Source organism: Pholcus phalangioides, unplaced genomic scaffold (genome assembly GCF_987345545.1).
Source record: "Pholcus phalangioides strain wild (caught in Gottingen) unplaced genomic scaffold, Ppha-v1.0 ptg000041l_1, whole genome shotgun sequence".
NCBI classification, from domain to species: Eukaryota; Metazoa; Arthropoda; class Arachnida; order Araneae; family Pholcidae; genus Pholcus; species Pholcus phalangioides.
The window spans coordinates 3,297,101-3,322,306 of record NW_028301627.1 but is presented as its reverse complement, the minus strand read 5'-3'; the positions used below and the strand labels follow the sequence as shown (position 1 = coordinate 3,322,306).

Below are 25,206 nucleotides of genomic sequence, written 5' to 3'. Positions count from 1 at the left end.
GTGGGTGGGAACAAATCAGGTAGGATTGAATATTAGTGAGTCTCTGTCAGAGTATTGGGATTTATTATTATCCGCTAGCGAGGGGGGTTCAGATGTGGCAGTGATTCCAGTGCTGCCAAGGGGTAGTAGGGAGTATAGGAATAGGATCCACCAATTCAATATAGGCCTGAAGGACATTTGCTCCTCACTTGGGGGGGTCACGTTCTTTTTACCGATTTACGATATTACCACGCATTTACCGATGGGTGGCTTCGTTCGGATGGGATCCATCTAAATAAGACGGGGGAATGGGAGGTTTACGATAGTCTTAGGTCAGGTTTTTTACTCCCAGACCACGTAGTCGGGAATGCGGGTTAGTTAATGATAATTACAACAGTACTGACGGGGAATTACCCACGTCTGACTTGGATGGCTTCTCGATTGACACTAAATCACCGGGAAAATTAAAATGTATGTTAATAAATACCAGGAGCTTGGGTAATAAGAAAGATTTTTTAGAAACTATGATAGTTGTGGAGGGCTTGGATCTTATAGCCATTACAGAATCTTGGGCAAACGAAGTGAATGTGAATCTTTCTTACACATCTCAGGATACGATACTTTTTTGAGAAATAGATCTGATAGGAAAGCGGGTGGACTGTTGATATACGTGAAATCCTGTTTGAAGGCTAGAGAGTGTAACGTGCAGAGAAGTGATATTGAAACCATATGGGTTGAACTTGAGAACAAAAGACGTCATAAACTTATTGTTGGGGTTTGTTACAATCCACCGAATAGGGATCAAATGATGAAATTTCCTACATTTGTAAGCGAAAGAGGAATCTCATACTAGGGGATTTCAATTACCCAGGTATTGATTGGGAGAACCTTTCATCTGGAAATCAGTATGAAAGTGACTTTCTTAAGTTGGTGCTCAAATATTTTTTGTATCAGCATGTATCAGAAGACACTAGGAATTTTGGATTTAGTTCTAACTAGTTCTGAGGATCTAGTTGAACATGTTTCGGTGGGAGAAGAGTTTTCTTCCAGTGATCATGGTATCGTCAGATTTCACTGCAACTTTTCCTCGGGTCAGGTTGATAACAAAAGACTGGTTCCTTGTTTTCGGAGAACTAACTTTGATGTTTTGAGAAGAAGGTTAGCGGAAGTTTTCAAAGACCGGTTGGAATCAGTAGGGGTGGTAAGTCAATGGGAAGAATTTAGTACGAAGCTGTCCTCTGTTTTGCACGACGTCATACCCTTTGTTCGGAAAAAGCGTGTTTGTACATCACACCCTCTATGGTTCACGGATAGCGTGCGGAACCTTTATCTTGAAAAGAAAAGAGCATTCAGAGAGTATAAAAGTGGACGAGGTGACCTATCATTGCTTACTGATAAAAGAAGACTGTTGAAGAAAGCGATAAGGGATAGTAAAAAGGAACTTGAATCTAGGTTGGCAGATAACATTGGCTCTGACCCAAAATCATTTTTTCGATACGTCAATAATGGATGTAAGGGGACAGTTGGCCCCCTCTCGATAGGAGGCTCTAAGGTAGAGAGCAATGTAGGCATGTGTAGTTCTTTCAATGATTTTTTCGCGTCTGTTTTTAATGGAGATAATGATATTCGATATACGGGTGTTGCATGGGGTAATAAAACCCTCAACGATATTCAAGTAGAAGACGTGGAGGTCCTAAATCTTTTAAGCAATGTATGTGCAAGCAAAGCACCACGACCAGATGATATCTATCCCAGGGTTCTCAGGGATTGTGCTAATGAATTGTTGGGGTCAGTCGCGCAGATATACAGGAGTAGTTTTGCTGAGGGTATCGTCCCTAGAGATTCGAAACTTGCTAACGTTGTTCCGATATTTAAGAAGGGTAGTAGAGAAGTTTTGTCTAATTATCGTCCAGTGGGTTTGGCGAGCTCCCTCTCGAAAATTTTGGAAATTATCATCAAAAGGCAGTTCGTGAAGTGGATAGACGAGAATAATCTATTGTCGGATAATCAGCGTGGGTTCAGGAAGAGGAAGTCATGTGTAACTAACCTCCTTTGCTTCTATGATTACGTGACTAAGGCTTTGGGTAAGAGCGAAAATGTCGACGTTGTTTACCTTGATTTCCAGAAGGCATTCGATCGGGTCCAACATGGCAAACTCTTAAAGCGTTACACGAGATTGGAATAGGGGACAACTTGTTAATGATAATCATAACAGTACTGACGGGGAATTACCCACCACTGACTTGAATGGCTTCTCGATTGTTAATAAATTAAAATGTGTGCCAATTAATGCCAGGAGCTTGGGTAATAAGAAAGATTTTTTAGAAACTATGATGGTTGTAGAGGGCCTGGATCTTATAGCTATTACTGAATCTTGGGCAAAGGAGTGGGATGAATCTTTCTTACACATCTCAGGATACGATACTTTTTTAAGAAATAGATCGGATAGGAAAGGGGATGGAGTGTTGATATACGTGAAATCCTGTTTGAAGGCTAGAGAGTGTAACGTGAAGAGAAGTGATATTGAAACTGTATGGGTTCAGCTTGAGAACAAAAGACGTCATAAACTCATTGTTGGGGTTTGTTACAATCCACCGAATAGGGATCAAAACTACATCACCAAATTGCACGATGAAATTTCCTACATGTGTAAGCGAAAGAGGGTTCTCATACTTGGCGATTTTCATTACCCAGGTATTCAATGGGGGAACCTTTTATCTGGAAACCAACTTATGAAAGTGACTTTCTTAAGTTGGTGCTCGAAAATGTTTTGTATCAGCACGTATCAGAAGCCACTAGGGGTACTGCTATTTTGGATTTAGTTCTTACCAGTTCTGAGGATCTAGTTGAACATGTTTCGGTGGGGGAAGAGTTTTCTTCCAGTGATCATCGTATCGTCAGATTTCACTGTAACTTTTCCTCGGGTCAAGTTGATAACAAAAGACTGGTTCCTTGTTTTCGAAGAACTAACTTTGATGTTCTGAGAGGAAGGTTAGCGGAAGTTTTCAAAGACCGGTTGGGATCAGTAGGGGGTGGTAAGTCAATGGGAGGAATTTAGTAGGAAACTGTCCTCCGTTTTGCACGACGTCATACCCTTTGTTCGAAAAGGGCGTGTTTGTACATCGCACCCTCTATGGTTCACGGATAGCGTGCGTAACCTCTACCTTGAAAGAAAAGAGCACTCAGGGAGCATAAAAGTGGACGAGGTGACCTATCATTGTTTACTGATAAAAGAAGAGTGTTGAAGAAAACGATAAGGGAAGTTGAATCTGTAGGTTGGCGGATAACATTAGCTCTGATCCGAAATCATTTTTTCGATACGTCAATAATGGAATGAAGGGGACAGTTGGCCCCCCTCTCGATAGGAGGGTCTAGGTTAGAGAGCAATGTTGACATGTGTAGTGCTTTCAATGACTTTTTCGCGTCGGTTTTTAATGGAGATAATGATATTCGATATACGGGTGATGCATGGGATAATAAAACCCTCAACGATATTCAAGTAGAAGACGTGGAGGTTCTAAATCTTCTAAGAAATGTATGTGCAAGCAAAGCACCACGAAATATCTATCCCAGGGTCCTCAGGGAATGTGCTAATAAATTGTTGGGGCCAGTCGCACAGATATATAGGAGTAGTGTTGCTGAGGATATCGTCCCAAGGGGTTGGAAACTTGCTAACGTTGTTCCGATATTTAAGAAGGGTAGTAGAGAAGTTGTGTCCAATTATCGTCCAGTGAGTTTGACGAGCTCCCTCTCGAAAATTTTGGAAATTATCATCAAAAGGCAGTTTGTGAAGTGGATAGACGAGAATAATGTATTGTCGGATAATCAGCATGGGTTCAGGAAGGGGAAGTCATGTGTAACTAACCTCCTTTGCTTCTATGATCACGTGACTAAGGCCTTGGGTAAGAGCAAAAATGTAGACGTTGTTTACTTTGATTTTCAGAAGGCTGCCAACTGCCTTCTGTTGATGCCAACGTGGTCGGAGATCATACTTCCTCTTAAGATCAATCAGTGGGGCTCTTGCCGCTTTGAACTCATCATTGCTCCCGCCGCTCAGACCCGCACTGCCAGTCTTCGTAGTATGTATGAGGTGTAAGTTGTTATCGAGGAACAATATAATCCACCGCACCCGAGCAAGGCTCATAGGGCTCTACAAAACTCTCCGTTTGAACACAGTTGACCGTTCTCGGGGTCAACGAATGACCGAAAATGAAATTTTTTGGTATATGGACACGATTTCAGGTAACTCAAGTTACTTCGTCCCATCCCTGTTGATATGCGGTATTATCTGTAAATCGGACGCAACAAACATAACTCAGTCAGGTAATGCCAAAAAGATACAATCTCACAAGCACACTTGGCGTTGTTCGACTTCTTGAAACGTTCTAGATATGTCGGCAATGCACCGTGCTCGGTTATCATAATCACTTTCTCTGTTGACCAAATGGTACTATTCCAACGGAAGCGTTTCTGTACCTTGTAGGCGTCTTTATGGGCATTCTTGTCCCATAGCAGTTGCCACTTTTGTAACAGGTCACGTTTTAGCACCTGTTTGATGTGACTGCGTGGCAGCAAGAGTTGTTCTTCCGTTGGGAGATTAAGAGTATCTTTGGCCAATCTGTCCGCAGTTTCATTCCCCGCCATTCCTGCATGGCCTTTGACCCATAGACGGATGGTTGTATAAATGCTTGCGTATTCGCCGAGTATTTTCATGTGGAGTGCGCTGATCGCGAACGCATTAATACTAGACGCGCTGTCAGTATATATCCTCATCTGCTTACCTTGCTTAACCGCCCATTCCACGGCAGCTAGCATGGCCAGAACCTCCGCCTGAAAGATGCTGTTTCTTTGCCGCAGCCGTCGACTCCAAGCCTCTTCAACTGATACATCTGCATTCACAACTGCAGATGCACAGGCGGTAGCTGTCTCTCTTTTTGATCCGTCCGTGAATATGCTGATAACTCTATCTGATGGGAATTGTTCCTCACCAGGCAGCGGAATTTGATCTCGAAACAAGTCCACACTACGATGATGAAGCCAACTCTTATCGTTCACTTCATAGTCATCAGGTCTTATCAAAATTCCGTCCACCGAAACCTCTCTATCCAAATGCAGGATTGAAGATCGAGCGCGTCGTATTCGACATACAAGCTGAGAGGAGGGTTCCCCGTAGCAGTAACCAAGCCCACATTGCTCACCAAAATAGGGTTAGGGCGAGACGACTCGACCTGGTAGTTATATATATGTATATAAATGTGTGTATATGTCTATTTCTCTTTGCTCTATTCAAGTTCTTCATGCATTTCATGTCCACAACACACGTGCGTACTCACATTGTCGTATTCATGTTGCTCACCGAATAAGGTGCTAAGCGAGATAGCACGGGTGATCCCTAATTGTTATGTTGCCCCACACAATACTTCTATTTTGTATATTTTCATTAAATACACCGAAGCGAGTGAACTCAACCCAATGAAACTGATGCTGGCCTCTAGTCCGCAAGTTATCAAACCCATTTCCTCACCAATAAGGTGTTAAGCGAAATGGCTCGCTCCGATGGATTTTTTATATTTCACATATTTTGTATCTTGTGTATATAATATGGCAAGTGTAAGGTAACAAATGAGATGGCATGGAGGGGGGAGGGTTCTCTGATACAACATTTGACTACTAATTTTGTTTATAACTAAAAACAAAACCCTTTACGAGAGCACACCAACGAATCTTCAGGGCTTAGCTACAAGCCTGCACTCCTAACGGGGGCTCATTTCTCAGGGCGATACATTTTTTCGAACCTCTTTCTTTCAAACCACCAAAAAACCAACTCCTCGACAAAAGGGGGACGCTCGCCCTTCGAGAGAGAAAAAGAAGCCAAAGGTGACTTCTACGTCACAAAAAGTTAGGGTCGTGTCTCGTCCGCCGAGAGAAGAATTTCCAGGAGCGTTGCAAAAATCTAGACAAAGCGTATCAGGGAATGTTTGCGAGGGAGAAAAGAACGAGAACGAGATGAGGATATTGTATTATGTTGAAGCTATTAGAGCAAAGAATAGCTGCGCGGCAATCTGTGCCTGGCTCGAATGTCTCCAAAAATGCAGGTGTACAAAATGGCAGAAAATAAAAAAAATGAATATAAAGAAGTGTAAAAATTTATCCATCAAATTTCAACGCAACATTGCCCTGGGATCTCTTGGAAGTGCACACGGTGCCCAAGGGCTCCGCGGAGCACTGGTTGAGAACCGCTGTTATACAGTATTTCTACAGAAATATAATAGAAATAAAAAAAAATCAATGTTTTTTTTAATATGTTGACCCCCCCCCCATCCTTGCTTACACCTCTGTGAGCACCCACGGATTGAAAATACTTCCGACGCCCCAGGGAGGGGCATGGGCTTGGTTGAAGGGTTGCAGAGAAGAGCTACGCGAATCCTCGTTGGCACACGCGGCTTAAGTTATGAAGAGGACTTCATTTTTTGAATATGTTTACATCAGATGACCGCAGGTGTCGGGGAGATAATATCGAAGTGTTCATCCCATCCGCCCATCCTATCGCTCACTCTCATGTCGCTAAAGAAGTTTCACTTCAAAAAAATCGTATTTCTTTGCACCATAAATTTTCAAACATGATAATAATCTGCTTTTTGTTGATGTGTTTCCATTGCTACCCACCCTTCTCATAAGGTGATACTACTTTATGACACACAGCCTACCCTAATTTTCTTTTATAATCTATTCCCATGTACTTTCTTTTGGCAAGTTGGTAGTTGCATAAAAAGGTTTCTGTTCGTATTGCCCGGACGTTTTGCGCCACCTATGATATTAGCAGTATGCAGATTTATATTTTGGTACTGTAGCCTACTCACATGGCAAGCACCATAGTTCGGGATTCCGGCACAAAATGTGGTCGTTCTGTTTTTTTTTTCCCATGGAAATTCATCGCACCATTCGGGCGAAATCACTGGAAGATGAACATATCGCAAAAAGTCCGGCAGTTTTTTATCTGGAAAAAAAATGGTGAAAAAATAAATGTCAGATGTCCCGGGAGAAAAAGATTAAACTCAAAGAGAATGCTATACAAAACAGAAAGTGTGTTTTTAAATCAATCAATCAAAAAAGCATTCAATCGCAAACAAAAGTATTTTGATGAATTTCAGCCGAAATTTATTCATTTGAATTTCGATGAATGTATTTATCTCATTAAACTATGAATCTTATTAATATATATTTGGATACATAATGAAAGCATCTAAAATTACGGTCATTAAAAAAAAAGTTTTACCGCCTGTGAATCGGCGACCCCAACCAATTTCAGTTAGCCATGTTCCGGGCTGCAGCGCAAAGTGTTTTGATGGTAACTTGGCTGTTGTGACGTTGATTCCACGGGACCAATAGTATTCAAAGTCGACGGGTGTGTCAAGCTCGATGAGTGCAATGTCGTTATTAATTGCTGTCCCATTATAATCCGGATGAATGACGTATTTAGCTGGACAACTTGTTAGCCTCTTGACTTCATGCAATACGTTTACTTCGCCGATGGTCAAATTGATACAATGTTCTCCTTCTTCACTGACATTGTATTTGAATGAAATTGTACAATTAGATCATATATTCTGAGATACAGGTGCAGCATTTCATACAAGAATTTAACACACCGATAGGTATACAGTGTCTAACGTTTGCAGTCTCAGTAAGACCATCAGGACGAGCCTCTCAAATATACTGTATGATTTCAAGTCAGGTTGTATTGCAATGTCTTTGAATGGGAAGTAATTTGGAAGATTAATTGTGTATTGAACATTTTTATCATACACACCTTTCAATTTAAATTCTTTGATTCTTTTTGAATTTTTGTACATTTTCATTGAACTATTGTTCGGTGCGATAACGGCATTCAGACGGCCAACATGTTACCTGGGTCAAAATGTTCGTCTCGATGATCGAATCTGAAACCGCAGAAATCAGACGCTGCGGACACTCCACACATAAAGACATGCAATGTTCATCGTAAGCTGCGCGCTTACATCATCACGCTCACAAAATGACCATATGCACCAACGGTGTGCTATGGTTAACTGTCCGGTGCGCTTTAAAAATGCTTCGGTGCTCGAAAGAAGAAAATGCCGCTGCTTCTATTTTGAGGCTAATTTTTATATTATGTTTAATAGGAAAATGCATGTGCAGCAAAACCATATTTTTTGCACTGAAAGGGAGGAAAGGATCCCATGATGTAGGCCTAAAAAAATTATGGAAAAACAAGTGCATTATAATTTCAGGAATGTAATAATTATTAAAGCCGCAAAAAATTATAAAAAATTACAACAGAGGCTCTCCTCACGATTTTTTTGGCGATATCTATTTAAAAAGCTTCCGCTTTCTTTTCTTTCCTCCAGATTCTCGTTCTAGAAACTCTAATTATTCCTCTTTTCCCCCCTCTTTTTCGTGTTTCATTTGATCGCATATTGTTTGATTGACGTTGCTCTCTTGGGAGTTGCGGGATTTCGAAATTCATTCTGGGCCTCCAAAATATAAATATTCATATTTCTTTTTTCAAGTGACCCATTACAATTCCTTCGAATATTTTTGTACATATCTTGGATCAGTTGTAATTTTTTTTAAACTTTTTTAAGACGTCACCCATGAACCCTTTTCTCTTCTGTGAGCTGCAAAATATCTGAGCTCAGTATTATATACGCATAGTAGATGTAAAATGATTTTTCACCGATACGGGCAGGAAATTCACATTACGATAACCGAATTCACGATTCCATCTCGAAAATCTAACAAAATACACATTCTTACGGAAACAGGCGAACCATTATTTCGTGAAAATTTTAATAATGTACCATAAAGAAGGGAGGTATCTCGTGTTCAAAATTCGGAGAGTGGTGCATACCTATCATATACGATTCAATAGAGTAAAGGTAAAGGTGGCTACACATGCTATTCTAATAAGACGTCGTCCCACGTCACAGAATTTCCACGAAACAGAATTTACAACGTCCCTGAAATGACACGGAATCACATCACGTCAGTGTAGTGTGTTTCATCGTTAAGGCTTGTAAAAACGTGGAGGTCACCTTTGGTTACGTAACTCAAGCGATTTAAAAATAACAGATGGTGGTTGATAAACATGTTTTCTTTTATTTGTTAACTCACAGAATTACACATAATTATAAATTACTATTATCGACGATTGTAGTCAATTATTAGAGTTGAAAATGAGATTAAGATGAGACAGTTTTTCACATCATCGTTACTCATGTGTTCATGGCCGCGTAAACACTTTCTTTTTCTTCCTCCGATCACACATTCTATTCTTTTGTAGGCGCACACGCGCTTTTTTGGACGGATCACACTTTCCGGTCATAAATCACGATCCGCCGCTGTTTGACTATTTCTCTCTTCCAGCGTTTCTCAAACTTTCTGTTCCAAAGCAACAGGAATAAGTCTAAAAAATTCGACGGATCAATGATTTACAACATGAGTATAGTGACTATAAGTGTCATTTTGGAATTTTCACTTATATTGGACTGTTTTGGCTTTCTTTATATTATTGCCCAGTTTATCAACGAACCATGTTGGAATTTGTAGTCTTTACTAAAACAGTGAATGTAGATAATTTTCTTAATTTATAAATTTTTTTATGATAATTATGGTTATAATTTAAAAGTACATACTCATCGCAGATATTGGTACTGTTCAATATTTTCCCCCGAACTACATTTCGATTTACCACAATTTAATGTAGCCCTTCATTTCCCCATTATTCTTTTGAATTTTTTTAGATTTTTTTTTGAATTTTGGCAATGATTGGTGACTTTGCCAAGTTATGATGTAATCACCAATTTGGTTACAGTTGGCAATGCTTTTCATTAAAGATCCCCTATCTATTATCAGTGGTTCTTTCGAAGAAACATGGCCACTTATTCACATTATGAACTTTCTTATTCCTTAAAATATTTTCCCTCTGCAATTGATATTTGGGATCGTAATTTGCAGTATTTTTCTCGATGGGATACGGTGAACCTTCGTATATGAAAGTGAATTTTTTTATTGGAAACCGATAAGCCAGGACTATTCATCCTGTCAGACAGTGTTGGCCAAATTAAAACTTTCAACGCTGCCCGCGGGCCACCAACTCATACCGGAGCTTTACCGTTTATTAAACCGATTTCTCAAAGTTATTGAACACTTTCATTTACTCAAATTATTTCTTTCACTAAATTTGAACTTTTATTTATTGTGGAACAGCTTCTATCACCATTCCTACAAGTTTTATTAATCATTTCTTTTCCTAATTCTGAAATTTGTGCGGATGATTCTGAAACTGTTTTTCAATCAATTTTAAATTTTCATCAAGTATGAAATTATTTTTTTTCACGAATTCTGCAATCATTCATTTCAGTAGTTCTGCAATTTTATCTTACACAGCAATTCTGTAACTTCTTTAAATTTTTAATCAATTATGAAATTATTTTATTTAATTATTGTAAAATTAAATCATCCATCAAGGTGTTTTTCAGCATTTCAGTTAATCAGGTAATAATGCCAGGATTCAGGATACTGAATTTTGCCTCTTCAAATTTGTATGAATCATGGGCTTAAGTGTGGCCCCGTGTCTCCTGAATTCATTACGACGACCCATTTGATGGTCACACCATTAGTATTGAATCAGGAAAGTACACTGCTCAAAACAATTAGGGGAAGCACATGGTTTTAACAAAATTACGCAAATACAAATACAACGCCACAACAGGCAAAATGCCCAACGAGGTGGCTGATAAAAAGATGCCCATAAAAATATGGATGTCATATGATTCAAAAATACAGCAACCCAATTAAAAATGCAATTAACACAAATTATAAACAATATATACACATGCTAAAATACTATACAATGCCCATAAAGAATACTTATGGTTGTCTTATTCTAAGTATGGAAAGAGCTTCTCGATTAACCCCAACATGTTTATCGTATTTCTTTTTAAACGTGTCAATTGTGTTACAATTTACTACCTCCGGGGGTAAGCTATTCCATTTATTGACAACCCTATTAGAGAAAAATTCCCTGCGACACCATAACCTTGCATTGTCCCTCACCAATCGATACTGGTGTCCCCTTGTAAAAACAGTCGATTGGCGGTGTACTAAAAGTTCATGGTCCATCCTATCCATCCCATTGAAAAGTTTGAACACTTCGATCATATCTCCTCGACACCTGCGTTCATCCAATGTAAACATATTCAAAAAATGAAGTCTCTCTTCATAACTCAAGCCCTGTGTGCCAATAAGGACACGCGTAGCTCTTCTCTGCACTCCTTCAACCAAGTCTATGTCCCTCTGTAGGTATGGTCTCCAAAACCTTACAGCATACTCCAGTCCAGGACGAACTAAGCCTCGAAAAAGCGGAAGAATGACTTTAGGAGAACGCGAAGAGACCTTTTTGAAAATGAGACCAAGCATTCTATTCGCTTTTTTGACAACCGCTGAACCATGCTCCATTCATTTGCCCATGCTGCAATCTTGTTTAAGTTGGTCTGAAGCAACTCCCTATCGCTTTCATTCCCGATTACTTAGCTTCACATCATCTGCGAATTTACTAGTTATACCATCGATACCCTGATCGAGTTTGTCGATAAAAAGTGAAAAAAGTATGGGGCCAAGGACACTTCCCTGAGGAACTCCACTTGTGACGTCTGTCCAACCAGAGAATTCCCCGTTCACCATAACTCGTTGCGACCTATCTCTTAACCACGATTCTATCCAATTCAGCAAGTTGCCCCTAATCCAATCTCGTGTAAACGCTTCAAGAGTTTTCCATGTTGGACCCGATCGAATGCTTTCTGGAAATCAAGGTAAACAACGTCGACATTTCTTCTCTTAAACAAAGCCTTAGTCACATAATCATAGAAGCAAAGGAGGTTAGTTACACATGACTTCCCCTTCCTGAACCCATGCTGATTATCCGACAATACATTATTCTCGTCTATCCACTTCACAAACTGCCTTTTGATGATAATTTCCAAAATTTTCGAGAGGGAGCTCGTCAAACTCACTGGACGATAATTAGACAAAACTTCTCTACTGCCCTTCTTAAATATCGGAACAACGTTAGCAAGTTTCCAATCTCTCGGGACGATACCCTCAGCAACACTACTCCTGTATATCTGTGCGACTGGCCCCAACAATTCATTAGCACCTTCCTTGAGAACCCTGGGATAAATATCATCTGGTCCTGGTGCTTTGCTTGCACCCCTAGTGGCTTCTGATACGTGCTGATACAAAACATTTTCGAGCACCAACTTAAGAAAGTCACTTTCATACTGGTTTCCAGATAAAAGGTTCCCCCATTGAATACCTGGGTAATGAAAATCCCCAAGTATGAGAACCCTCTTTCGCTTACACATGTAGGAAATTTCATCGTGCAATTTGGTGATGTAATTTTGATCCCTATTCGGTGGATTGTAACAAACCCCAACAATGAGTTTATGACGTCTTTTGTTCTCAAGCTCAACCCATACAGTTTCAATATCACTTCTCTTCACGTTACACTCTCTAGCCTTCAAACAGGATTTCACGTATATCAACACTCCATCCCCTTTCCTATCCGATCTATTTCTTAAAAAAGTATCGTATCCTGAGATGTGTAAGAAAGATTCATCCCACACCTTTGCCCAAGATTCAGTAATAGCTATAAGATCCAGGCCCTCTACAACCATCATAGTTTCTAAAAAATCTTTCTTATTACCCAAGCTCCTGGCATTAATTTGCACACATTTTAATTTATTAACAATCGAGAAGCCATTCAAGTCAGTGGTGGGTAATTCCCCGTCAGTACTGTTATGATTATCATTAACAAGTTGTCCCCTATTCCAATCTCGTGTAACGCTTTAAGAGTTTGCCATGTTGGACCCGATCGAATGCCTTCTGGAAATCAAGGTAAACAACGTCGACATTTTCGCTCTTACCCAAAGCCTTACTCACGTAATCATAGAAGCAAAGGAGGTTAGTTACACATGACTTCCCCTTCCTGAACCCATGCTGATTATCCGACAATAGATTATTCTCGTCTATCCACTTCACGAACTGCCTTTTGATGATAATTTCCAAAATTTTCGAGAGGGAGCTCGCCAAACTCACTGGACGATAATTAGACAAAACTTCTCTACTTCCCTTCTTAAATATCGGAACAACGTTAGCAAGTTTCGAATCTCTAGGGACGATACCCTCAGCAAAACTACTCCTGTATATCTGCGCGACTGACCCCAACAATTCATTAGCACAATCCCTGAGAACCCTGGGATAGATATCATCTGGTCCTGGTGCTTTGCTTGCACATACATTGCTTAGAAGATTTAGGACCTCCACGTCTTCTACTTGAATATCGTTGAGGGTTTTATTACCCCATGCAACACCCGTATATCGAATATCATTATCTCCATTAAAAACCGACGCGAAAAAGTCATTGAAAGCTCTACACGTGCCTACATTGCTCTCTACCTTAGAGCCTCCTATCGAGAGGGGGCCAACTGTCTCCTTACATCCATTATGGACGTATCGAAAAAATGATTTTGGGTCAGAGCCAATGTTATCTGCCAACCTAGATTCAAGTACCTTTTTACTATCCCTTATCGCTTTCTTCAACAGTCTTCTTTTATCAGTAAACAATGATAGGTCACCTCTTCCACTTTTATGCTCTGTGAATGCTCTTTTCTTTTCAAGATAAAGGTTCCGCACGCTATCCGTGAACCATAGAGGGTGCGATGTACAAACACGCTGTTTTCGAACAAAGGGTATGACGTCGTGCAAAACAGAGGACAGCTTCGTACTAAATTCTTCCCATTGACTTACCACCCCTACTGATTCCAACCGGTCTTTGAAAACTTCCGCTAACCTTCTTCTCAAAACATCAAAGTTAGTTCTCCGAAAACAAGGAACCAGTCTTTTGTCATCAACCTTACCCGAGGAAAAGTTACAGTGAAATCTGACGATACGATGATCACTGGAAGAAAACTCTTCCCCCACCGAAACATGTTCAACTAGATCCTCAGAACTAGTAAGAACTAAATCCAAAATAGCAGTACCCCTAGTGGCTTCTGATACATGCTGATACAAAAAATTTTCGAGCACCAACTTAAGAAAGTCTCTTTCATAAGTCCCGCATTCCCGACTACGTGGTCTGGGAGTAAAAAACCTGACCTAAGACTATCGTAAACCTCCCAGACCCTTCTCTTATTTAGATGGATCCCATCCGAACGAAGCCACCTATCGGTAAATGCGGGAAGCTCAAAAAACGTGACCCCAAGTGAGGAGCAAATGTCCTTCAGGCCTATATTGAATTGTTGGATCCTACCTATACCCTCCTATACCCTCCTATCCTATACCCTCTACTACCCCTTGGCAGCACTGGAATCACTGCCACATCTGAACCCCACCCCCTCCCTAGCGGATAATAGTAAATCCCGATACTCTGACAGAGACTCACTAATATTCAGTCCTACCTGATTTGTTCCCACCCACAGAATCACCCGCAATTGCAACTTTCGGCGATGAAAAACGTCTCGAACGTTGCCAATCTTCCCCCCAGGAAGACAACAGCGCTCGAAACCCCGAAATTCCCTACACACTCGGTTCCCAAGTTCCCTAACCATAGAATCGCCGATGATTAAACCCCTATCACTATCCCCCTCTTCCTCATCCACGACCACCCATTCGCCCTCTAAAATGTCGTTGTTCGTGGAGATTGCTTCTTCATCAACATGTGGCTCGACGACCAGAGGCTCCGTTATAACCGGGCCCTCTAGCACCCTAACTTTTTCCCGTAAAGCTTCGACCTCGAGTTCCAGCGTTTTCCTATCAAAGCACCCTTTAAAATTGAAACTATCAGCTACTATACCCCTAGACCAGGGAAACTTCCCGTCGCAAGCTCTACACAACACTAGTCGAGGTCGAGGCATACTAACACTATTGCTAAAGCTAGATAATAATAATACTTAAAAATAGGAAAATGAGAAACGTTAACTGGAAATAAAAATAATGTAAAATACATTACTATGCAAAATAAGTTACGATATAAATGTGAAGCCTTTATAATGGCTGGTTGTGCCAAAAGCATGAAGAGTATTGTTGTTCTCCCTTTGGCAACATGTTAAGTGGAATGTCTCCCGTAAATAAAGTGTGATGATGAAGGACGTGCGTTTCCTTGTGTGATTAGTGTATTTCACTTACACGATGTATCCAGTCCACCCACCCCGTTGTTTCGCAACACGTTATCAGCACGATGGCTCCTGGATAGACGTTTCATCGGTAAGTGGGAAGTAGATAAGTTAAATCTAATTTCACAAAGGATCGAAAAAAAAATTCTACACGCGCGGAACTAAGCCTAACAGAGATGGAGGAATTGAAGATTCCAAAGCTCAATAGGGACAATTACAACGCGTGGAGTATACGAACGCGCGCCGCACTGGTGCAGAAAGACTGCTGGGATGCCATAGAACCCGGATACGGACCAGAACTGAGGGAGGACGAGAGGAAAACCAATGAAAGGGCCCTCACGTTTCTGTTTTTAGTGGTCGAAGATGACTTTTTAGACGATATCGCGGACTGTGCGAGAGCGAGGGAGCTTGGGCATCCTTGAGGGACATTCACACGAAGTTCGGATTATTACACGCACTGCAGCTTCTTAGAGACTTTTTTAATGTGTCGATGAGGCCTGACGAATGCGTAAGTGCATACTTGGGAAGATTGATGGACTTACATCGAAAGGTAGCGTCCTGTGGATATGGTTTCACTGACAGGGAAGTCGCTCTTGTGATGTTAATGGGTCTACCCAAAGAGTACGAAGGTCTGATACTGAACTTGGAGCGTGATGAGAACGAACTGTCCACAAAAATGGTAAAATCGCGTCTGATTGTGGAAGAGAAGAAGTTACTGCGTGACTATACGCAAACGAATCGCGTAGCTGTGGGCGATAGAGCTCTTAAAACTGACGATATAGGAAAAACTCGCGTACAATCAGGGAGATACTCCAGAAATAATGAGAGAAGAATTCGGTGTTTTTCCTGTGGTGTTTGGGGACACATAGCCAGAAACTGCCCGTCGAAGAACACGTCCCATCGGGCCGATAAGGTTTCGCAGAACGCGAATCGGACACTGACTGCCAACGCTGGTAACAAGAAGCCTAGCTGTGATTGGTATCTAGACAGTGGTGCAACGGAGCACATGTGTTCACAAAAATATAAGTTTCTCAACTTGACAACTGTGAAGTCCGAAGTGGAAATAGCTAATTCCGAAAAAATGGAAGTGGTTGGAAAAGGTGACGTTGTTTTGAAGCCTGTTAAATCCTGTGGTAAAGAAACATTCTATCTAGCCGACGTTCTGTACGTACCAGAGCTCGACGGTAACCTCCTTTCAGTGGGAAGAATCGAGGAGATGGGAATGACTGTTTCATTTCAAGGAGGCAAGGCCATCGTCAAGGACCCTAATGAAAGAAATAGAGTAATCCTTACTGCATATAGAAGTGGGAGACTTTATAAGGTTGAAGAAGCGAGGACTTATAAAGCGCATATCTCAAGGCATGAGGATCTTATCCACCGACGCTTAGGACATTTTCATTTGAATGCAGTGAAGAAGCTCATGAAGCAGGATGACACTGTCAACAGTTGTGCAGAAGCAATAGAAGATGGAAATATTTGCTCTATTTGTGTCCTTGGAAAGATGAGAAAAATTCCTTTCCCTAAAGGAGAGACCAAACGTGCATCGAGGCCACTTCAGCTCATTCATAGTGATGTCACAGGACCTATCATGCCTACATCTAAAGGAGGGTCAAGGTATATTGTCACCTTTGTTGACGACTACTCAAGGTATGCAGTAGTGAAGCTTATGAAATCCAAATGTCAAGTCCTCGAGAAATTTATTGAGTTCAAAAGGACTGTTGAAAATTTCCATGGAGTTAAAATCGCTACTCTACGAAGCGACAATGGAGGGGACTATATCAGTCGTGAATTTGACGATTTTTTGAACAAGAATGGAATATCAAGGCAGCTCACGGTCCCTAGAACTCCAGAGCAGAATGGGGTAGCCGAGAAAATGAATCACACCCTGTTCGACATGACCAGATGTCTTCTTCTAGACTCGAAGGTTCCAGACAACTTGTGGGCAGATGCCATCGTTACCGCCAGTTATTTGCGGAATGAATGCCCATCTGAAGCTATCCAGGGAGATATACCCGAAGAACTTTGGACCAAAAGGCCAGTCAAAACTAGTCATCTTAAAATTTTTGGTTGCAAAGCGTATGCGCACATCAATAAAACGCAAGTAAAGGGAAAGTTAGGAAAGCGCTCACAAGAATGCGTTTTCATTGGATACCCTGAAGGAGGCAAGGGATACAAGTTGTGGAACGTAGACGAAGACATATTTTTCCCCAGTAAGAATGTGAGGTTTGATGAGACTGTTTTTCCATTCAGGAGGAGTCAAACAGATTGTCAGTTGAAAGGAAGTGAATTAATAGTCAATCTAAATGACCAAGAAGTACAAGTGACACCTCCTGGAGCCTCTCTAAGGGATGCATTGCCCGACTTGAAGCATGCAGAGCAAATGGTTGGACATTCGAAACAGCCTACAACCACTGCGAATCAACCTCCAGATGTTAGAAGAAGCAAGAGACAAAGAAGACGTACTAGTTTTTATGGGAATCCAGTGTCATACAAAGCTGTCAATGAAGCGCAGTTTAATGCTGATATTCGGATCGAGGATCCCGCCACCGTCGAAGAAGCGATGGAATCATCTGATGCAGAAATGTGGAAAGCAGCTATGAAGGAAGAAGTAGAACAAGTGGCTGTTGAGGAAGCTGGCAAAGTGAGTGACGCTGTCGTTGAAGAGAAACCGATAACCAGGAAACGTGGTCGGGCAGCTAGATCGGCTAAGAAGACGACTGATAACGACGATAACTCTAGTCGGAAAAGGCGCGAGAGACCCGCTAATGCAGCTGCCAAGGAAAGCGACCAAGACGACGACTCCGACAAGGATGGTACCGCCGACGTGAAAGCCAGTCCGAAAAATCGCGAGCGCAAGTCGACGATGACAAAAGCTAAAGATGACGAGCAAGAAGGTTCCGAACACGAGGAGGAGGACAGTGATGACGACACCGGTTCGGATTCAGATTACGAATCAAAGTTACCGAAGCGAAAGGCCGTAGGCCGGCAGACAAAAAGGGACGAAGAAATGGTATTGGAGAGAAAGAAGAGGATGAAGTTTTGCCGTCCAAGAAACACGGTGATGGTCACCAAGGTGGGAGGTCGAGGAACTATGGGTCCGACGTCGATAACGGTGCCGAAGAAGACGAGAAGGAAAAGAATGGGCCGGGGGCTGGGAAGTCCAGCGGCAGCGGCGGACCAGCTTCAGGCAGGGATGATGAGGCGCATCAACGTTATTTTTCCTTTCGTCATGCTTTGGCAAGGAGGAGTGTTACGATATAAATGTGAAGCCTTTATAATGGCTGGTTATGCCAAAAGCATGAAGAGTATTGTTGTTCTCCCTTTGGCAACATGTTAAGTGGAATGTCTCCCGTAAATAAAGTGTGATGATGAAGGACGTGCGTTTCCTTGTGTGATTAGTGTATTTCACTTACACGATGTATCCAGTCCACCCACCCCGTTGTTTCGCAACAAAATATACGTAAGAGATTATACGAAAAAATTACGTAAAGTAGAATGCTTAGCGCTAAATCACGAAGAATAAAATAAATATGTATATAAAGAATACAACACCCTCTAAAAAAAGTATTAAGCTACGAAGTACAATTTATACTTATTAGAATTAGCTAACTATCTCAAAACACTAACACTACAACAATAGGCCCAAATGGAAGGAAAACAAAGTTATTGAGAGTACCCGGGAAAAAGTATACACTGTTTGCTAACACTAACGTCCAAACACCTACGGACTTATATCAAAGAAGCGAGCGAACCTGGCGAAAAAACAACGAAAATGAAATGCGAACGAGAAAAATAAATTTAAGTCGATCGAAATTACACGACGAAAATTAAAAAAAAATGAGAGCAATATAATAAAAAAAACCCACTTATCTCACAATCCAACGTGCGCTAAAAAAAAAGAAAATCACCGCAGAATATGACCCAAAAATAAACAACACGCTAAGTAAAACTCACGAGAAGGAAGAAAAACACAAAGAAAGACACAAAATGGCGCACTGGCGTGACGGATAATCCTTCGGTAATCCCCCGGCAACGGTTTCGGATAAAACTTCTTCTATGACATGAATGCCGCTCTCCACTTGTTAATACAAGATATACAGAAGACTGGATGTTGTGAAGATATTTATAATTTGAGATGTTAATATTTTAAGGAAGGAAAAAACTCATCTCTGCCTCCACCGGGAGTCGAACCCGGGTCCCTCGATCGCCGGACGAAGGAAAATCTCTATCTCCTCTGTAGCTTAGTGGTCAGAGCACTCGTCCGGCAATCGAGGGACCCGGGTTCGACTCCCGGTAGAGGCAGAGATGAGTTTTTTCCTTCCTTAAAATATTAACATCTCAAATTATAAATATCTTCACAACATCCAGTCTTCTGTATATCTTGTAAAAACTTCTTCTATTGATCGGTGAGCGGAGCGCGATAATAGCACGTCCGTTCCCAACGACGGCGAAGACGAATGACGGCAAAGATGTATACCGATAAGTAACATAAAATGAATCATCCATAATTTAAAGCCTAGCAGGAACGGAAGAAGAAAACTTCATATGCAAATCAAAGTTCATGACGTCAAAAACCAGAAAAAGGAGGTAAGGGCAGAAATCGGGATGTTGCAGAAACGTTTGTTTTACTGCCGTAACTGTGAAATTCGATTGCGCAGTATTTTTTTTTTGAGACAAGGTGACTTGAGGATGTCTCAACAACGTGATTTACCGGAATCCATGGCATGGCGTGCTATAGGCAGACTGGAATCCGGGCAAACACAACGTAGTGTCGCGGACGCTGTTGGAGTCGCCAGAAGTGTTGTTGCAAGGCTGTGGAATCCATTCCAAGAAACAGGAAATGTTAGACGTCGACCAGGGCAAGGTCGGCCACGCACCACTACAGCAACTGATGACCGGTATATACGGTTAACAGCCCGTCGAAACAGAACAGAGAATGCTACGCAGCTGCAAAGACGGTTGCTCTTGGCAACAGGACGAAGGGTGTCCAGCCAAGCAGTACGTAATCGGCTCAATGAGGGAAGGCTCTATGCACGTAGGCCAATGGTCTGCATTCCGTTGACCCCCTGCCACCGTGCGGCCCGAAGAAGATGGGCTGCTGAACATCGAGATTGGGAGCAACATGATTGGAGCCAAGTGCTGTTTACAGACGAGTCCCGATTCAGTCTGGAGTGTGACACCCGACGTGTTCTGGTATGGAGGGACAGGGGCACTCGAAATAACCCCGCATTCGTTCGTGAAAGGTCACAATACAGACGAGCTGGTTGGATGGTATGGGGTGGAATCAGCATAGGCGGATGTACGGACCTGCATATCATTCGGAAAGGCACTTTGACGGCCCGAAGGTATGCAGACGAGATACTGCGACCTCATGTCATCTCTTACGCTGGAGCCATTGGAGATTCCTTTGTTTTCCAGGATGATAATGCCCGACCGCATAGAGCTCGTCTGGTGGAGAACATGCTTGAAGCTGAAACAATACAGCGTATGGAATGGCCAGCATGCTCTCCTGACCTGAATCCAATCGAGCATGTCCCAAACATGCTCGATTGGACATGCTCATTACATGGACGACGCATTGCTGCGCGACCAAGGCCGCCTGTTACTGTCCGAGACTTGCAGATTGCACTTCTTGAGGAGTGGAACAGTATTCCCCAAAGTCTGATCGATAACGTCATCGCATCCATGGCAAACAGGTGTGCAGAAGTCTTAGCTGTTCGAGGAGACCACACGCCCTATTAAAACTCATGCATCATGTCTAAACAGTACTTTTTTTTATCGTTTACATGTAACCAAATTGTTGCCCTAAATCATCTTTTCATGTTTTTTCCATATTTTCAAAGAATTAAAGCTTAATTCCAAATTTTTTCTGTATCGCGCATTGATACGCGTGTACTATCCATTGTATGCCAATACGTGGCTGTCTCGCACGGTTTTCTTCACTTTTTTGCTTGCTCCCCTAATTGTTTTGAGCAGTGTATTTCATAGTTCTATATGCAGCAATACAGATTTCATTGGAAAGCGCTATTTAATTTTCTCTGTAAAGTAGCTATTTTCTCAAAATGATCGGCGGGCCACTTCAAAAAGCTCCGAGAACCACATTTAACCCGCGGGTCATAGATTGAAGATCATTGTTAATAGCTATTGTAATGTCTGTGACAACAGACTCGGAGTATTCACACATTTAATTGTAATTGAATGCGCAAGTACTGTCTGCGAATCAACTGTGCCGTCCTCACGAACCTCGAGATGATCCATAATTTCAGAAATGCTGATATATTTGATTTGATCAATTGTGGAGGTTCAGAACTCTCAGCTCGCATGTCTGACATTGAATCACGCTTGTATTTAATTTATATACTTACGAAAATACACAGTGAGCAGCCGTCAACACGTGTCTGTCCGTAACTAATGACCCACTACATTTGCCACCGTTAGTGCGATTTTTCGGTGTTGTCCCTTCGACTGAACGCATTATCAAGTAGACCTTGTGAGAATGAAATTTGCATAGTTATTCACTGTGATAAATGTTATCGACGTTACAAAATTCAAAATAATGCTCGTCAAATTATATTAAAGTTATAGTACGACAATTTATAGCTTCACGGATATCGACGATCAAATTCGTCACCTTTTTTGATTTTTCATGTCATACATGGCCCAAAATATCAATTGACTGAATAATAACTGACAGATATTTTGATTGTTGAATTATTGTTAAAAAAAATCTTAGAATGGAACACAAACTCACAGCAAAAGGGAACATGCCTTCAGCAGCGTGTTTTCCACCGACGATATGATCACGGGGACAAGGGCAAAACGGCCCTGCAATAGTAACGAAATGAATTCATGCACTGCTTCAAAAAGACACGGTCATATGTGAGTGAACGAAAACCAAAACTCGAATTTCACTTAACACAAATAATTTGATTAACATCACTCTTTTTTAAAAGTGTTACATAAGAAAACATGCTCTTACGTAGTTCCTGAACGTGTTCGTATCTCGAAATGCGTGATTCCCTAGATGATAAGCCCAGCGAAGGTACGTGCGGAGCTTCTTGAATCTAAGAAAATTAACGGATTTACCATTAACATAACACTTGGCGAGAATAGACCTCGAGCAAACATACTCCACTCAGAGAAACGACGTCATTTTCAATCGCTCATACAAGGTGTTAATTAATAATTGGATACTCCCCCTACCGGAGATGAATTTTCGGGGTAAATTACTTCATTTACATCTGCAGGGAATCAAACCACCGCTCCTTTGCCTTCCGTGCGAGTGCAAGAGCCACTATATTACAGATGAGTGATATTTTCTTCCCTCAAGGAAAATTCACACGCCTCAGTGCAATCGATATACTGTGTTTGTTCAGACGCCGATGCATTCGACCCGTAACAGTACGGGCACACACATCAGTTCAGGTCCCAGTCTCTCACCGCCACGCAATTTGCCAATATGCAATTCAACGACTGTAGTTAGTGAGTGGGATCCTGAGCGAGTCAGTGAGCATTAATTTGCAAACTGATTTGCTCAATCGCTCACTCTAATGCGTACGTACTTGCTCAATCGTCACTACTATGCTCACTTGTTCATTGATTAGCTCATTAACTCATGTCTAAGCTCACTTGCATACTAACGTGCTTATTCACTACTTTTGTACCCACTTGCTCACCAATTTGCTCATTCACTCATTCCTATGCTAACTTTCTCATTCTCTACTCCTGCAATCATTTCCTCAATGTCAAGTTCATTTGTTCATTCCTGTGCTCACTTGCTCACTCATTAGTTTATTCTATCATTCCTACGTTCACTTGCTCATTCACTCGCTCCTGTTCTCTTTTGCTCCCTGATTTGCCATACACACATTCCTATGCTCACTCATTCCCTACTTCTGTGCTCACTTGCTCTCTTATTCGTTCAATCGCCACTCTTATGCTCACGTGCTTAGTTATTTGCTCAATCGCCACCCCTATGCTCACTTGAACATGAACTTACCATTCACTACGTCTCTGCTATCTTGCTAACGTATTTGCTCAATTGCCAAACCTATGCTCACTACCTCACTCAGTTTCTTATTCACTGTATGCTCACTTTCTTACTAACTTTTTCATTTGCCAATAACACTACAAGTACAATCTTTGATACAAAACACAAACATGAACATTCACCACACCCATTCTCGATTTCTCACTTATTTGCTCAATCGCCACTCTTATGCCCACTCGCTAACTTATTATCTCAATTGCCCCTCCTACGCTCACTACTTCACTGATTATTATTATTATGTTCACCTACTCACTAACTTGCTTCCTTATTTGTTCAGTCGCAAGTCTTATACACCCTTGCTCATTCACTCATTCCTATGCTCACTTGTTCACTGATTCTCTAATTTACTCACTCCTATGCTCGCTTTCTCACTGATTCGCTCATTCACTCATTTATATGCTGACTTGCCCACTAATTTGCTCATTCACTGCTTCTGTACTCACTTGCTAACGTATTTGGGCTAATGCCACTCCTACGGTCATTACTTCACTGATTTACAGATTCAACCTCTACTATGTTCACTTGATCACCCGCTCACTCCCAATCAATCAATCACCAATCTTATTCTCCCTCGCTCACTGATTCGCTCATTCACTCATTCCTATGCACACTTGCTCTCCAACTTACGCATTCAGTACTTCTGTGCTCACTTGTTCACTTATTTGATCAATTGCCACTCCTATGCTCATTGGCGCACTGATTTGCTCATTTACTCACTTCAGTGATCACGTGCTCATTGATTTATCATTCACTCTTTCCTATGTTTACTTACTGCTTGTTCATTTACTAGTTGTTATCTCTCTTGCTCACTGATTTGCTACACACTCATTCCTATTCTCAATCGCACAGTAACTTACTCATCAACTACTTCTGTGCCCACTTGCTCACTGATTCTATCAATCGCCACTCCTATGGTCACTGATTTGCTCATTTACTCACTTCAGTGCTCACTTGCTCAACGATTTGTCATACATTCATTCTTTTGCTCACTGATTTCACATTCACTGAATCATATAACTTGCTGATTCACTATTTTCTACTTCTGTGCTTTCCTGCTCACTGATTTATTCGTTCATTTATTCCTCTATGCTCACTTGTTCACTAACGTGCTTAATCCTTACTTCTTCACTCTCTCTTGCTCTTTGCTCACTTTCATGCTCATTTTATCTTTCCTCTGGTCGATTCCTCATTGATTTGCTCATGTATACTCACTCTAATTCTCACTTCATTTTCCCTATGATCACTTCGTCACTAATTTTCTCATTCACTCACTCCTGTGATCACCTGCAGTTTGCTTTGGTCACTTGATGTCTCATTTGAATGAGCAAATCAGTCAGCAGGTTAACAACAGTGAATCAGCATGTAAATGAGCGTAGGCTTGATTCAATGACAAATCCGTGAGCAAGTGAGCGTAAGAGTGGCCATTGAACAAATAAATGAACAAGGGAGAATAGATGTTGCGATCGAGGAAATAATAAGCTCACTAGCACAGAAGTAGTAAATGAGCAAATAAGCATAAGCTCGAGCAAATGAGCACAGAAATATTTGATGAGCAAGTGACCACAGAAGTAGTTAAGGAGCAAGTTAGTGAACAAAAATAAATAGATAAAGATAAGAAACAAATATATAAGGAAACAATGACGATAAATAATAATAAATAAAAATTTACACTTTTTGCTTGCGATGCGGAAATAAAGCACAGAAAAACTTGCAATAAAACTCCGAACTTGAAGTGTCCTGATGCCATTTCTGCCGTGGAATACGCGAAAATGTTGATTCTTAAGAGAAGTAAGTCTTTCTTAGAAAGTAAGGACTTTTTAAAGAGACTGAAATTGATGGAAGAGCGAACACCGTTGGTGAATTACTGAAGAATCAATGTTCAGTAACGGAATATAACACTAATGGCAATCGTGTCTGTGACGATTATTGTCGTCATTTTCGACAGGTGTCCCAACGATTTCTCCA

General features: G+C 41.3%; 1 protein-coding gene across 3 annotated transcripts in view; it reads right to left on the bottom strand.

Annotated features, from left to right (window-relative positions):
* The window catches only part of LOC149065071 (trypsin-3-like), a 33,465-nt gene that overhangs the window by 1,483 nt on the left and 6,776 nt on the right, over positions 1 to 25,206 (bottom strand). For 2 of the 3 annotated variants that reach the window (XM_089254424.1, XM_089254423.1), the window contains exons 1-6: positions 24,911 to 25,054; positions 22,171 to 22,255; positions 21,943 to 22,016; positions 21,557 to 21,678; positions 7,256 to 7,542; positions 6,840 to 6,976 (exon numbers count right to left, since the gene is read on the bottom strand). In XM_089254424.1, coding sequence (XP_089110550.1) covers positions 6,840 to 6,976; positions 7,256 to 7,542; positions 21,557 to 21,678; positions 21,943 to 22,016; positions 22,171 to 22,255; positions 24,911 to 24,988 — 783 coding nt within the window. In that variant the 5' untranslated portion in view covers positions 24,989 to 25,054. Of the gene's footprint in view, positions 1 to 6,839; positions 6,977 to 7,255; positions 7,543 to 21,556; positions 21,679 to 21,942; positions 22,017 to 22,170; positions 22,256 to 24,910; positions 25,055 to 25,206 lie in introns of those variants that run through there. The other variant, XM_089254425.1, reaches the window with a different exon arrangement.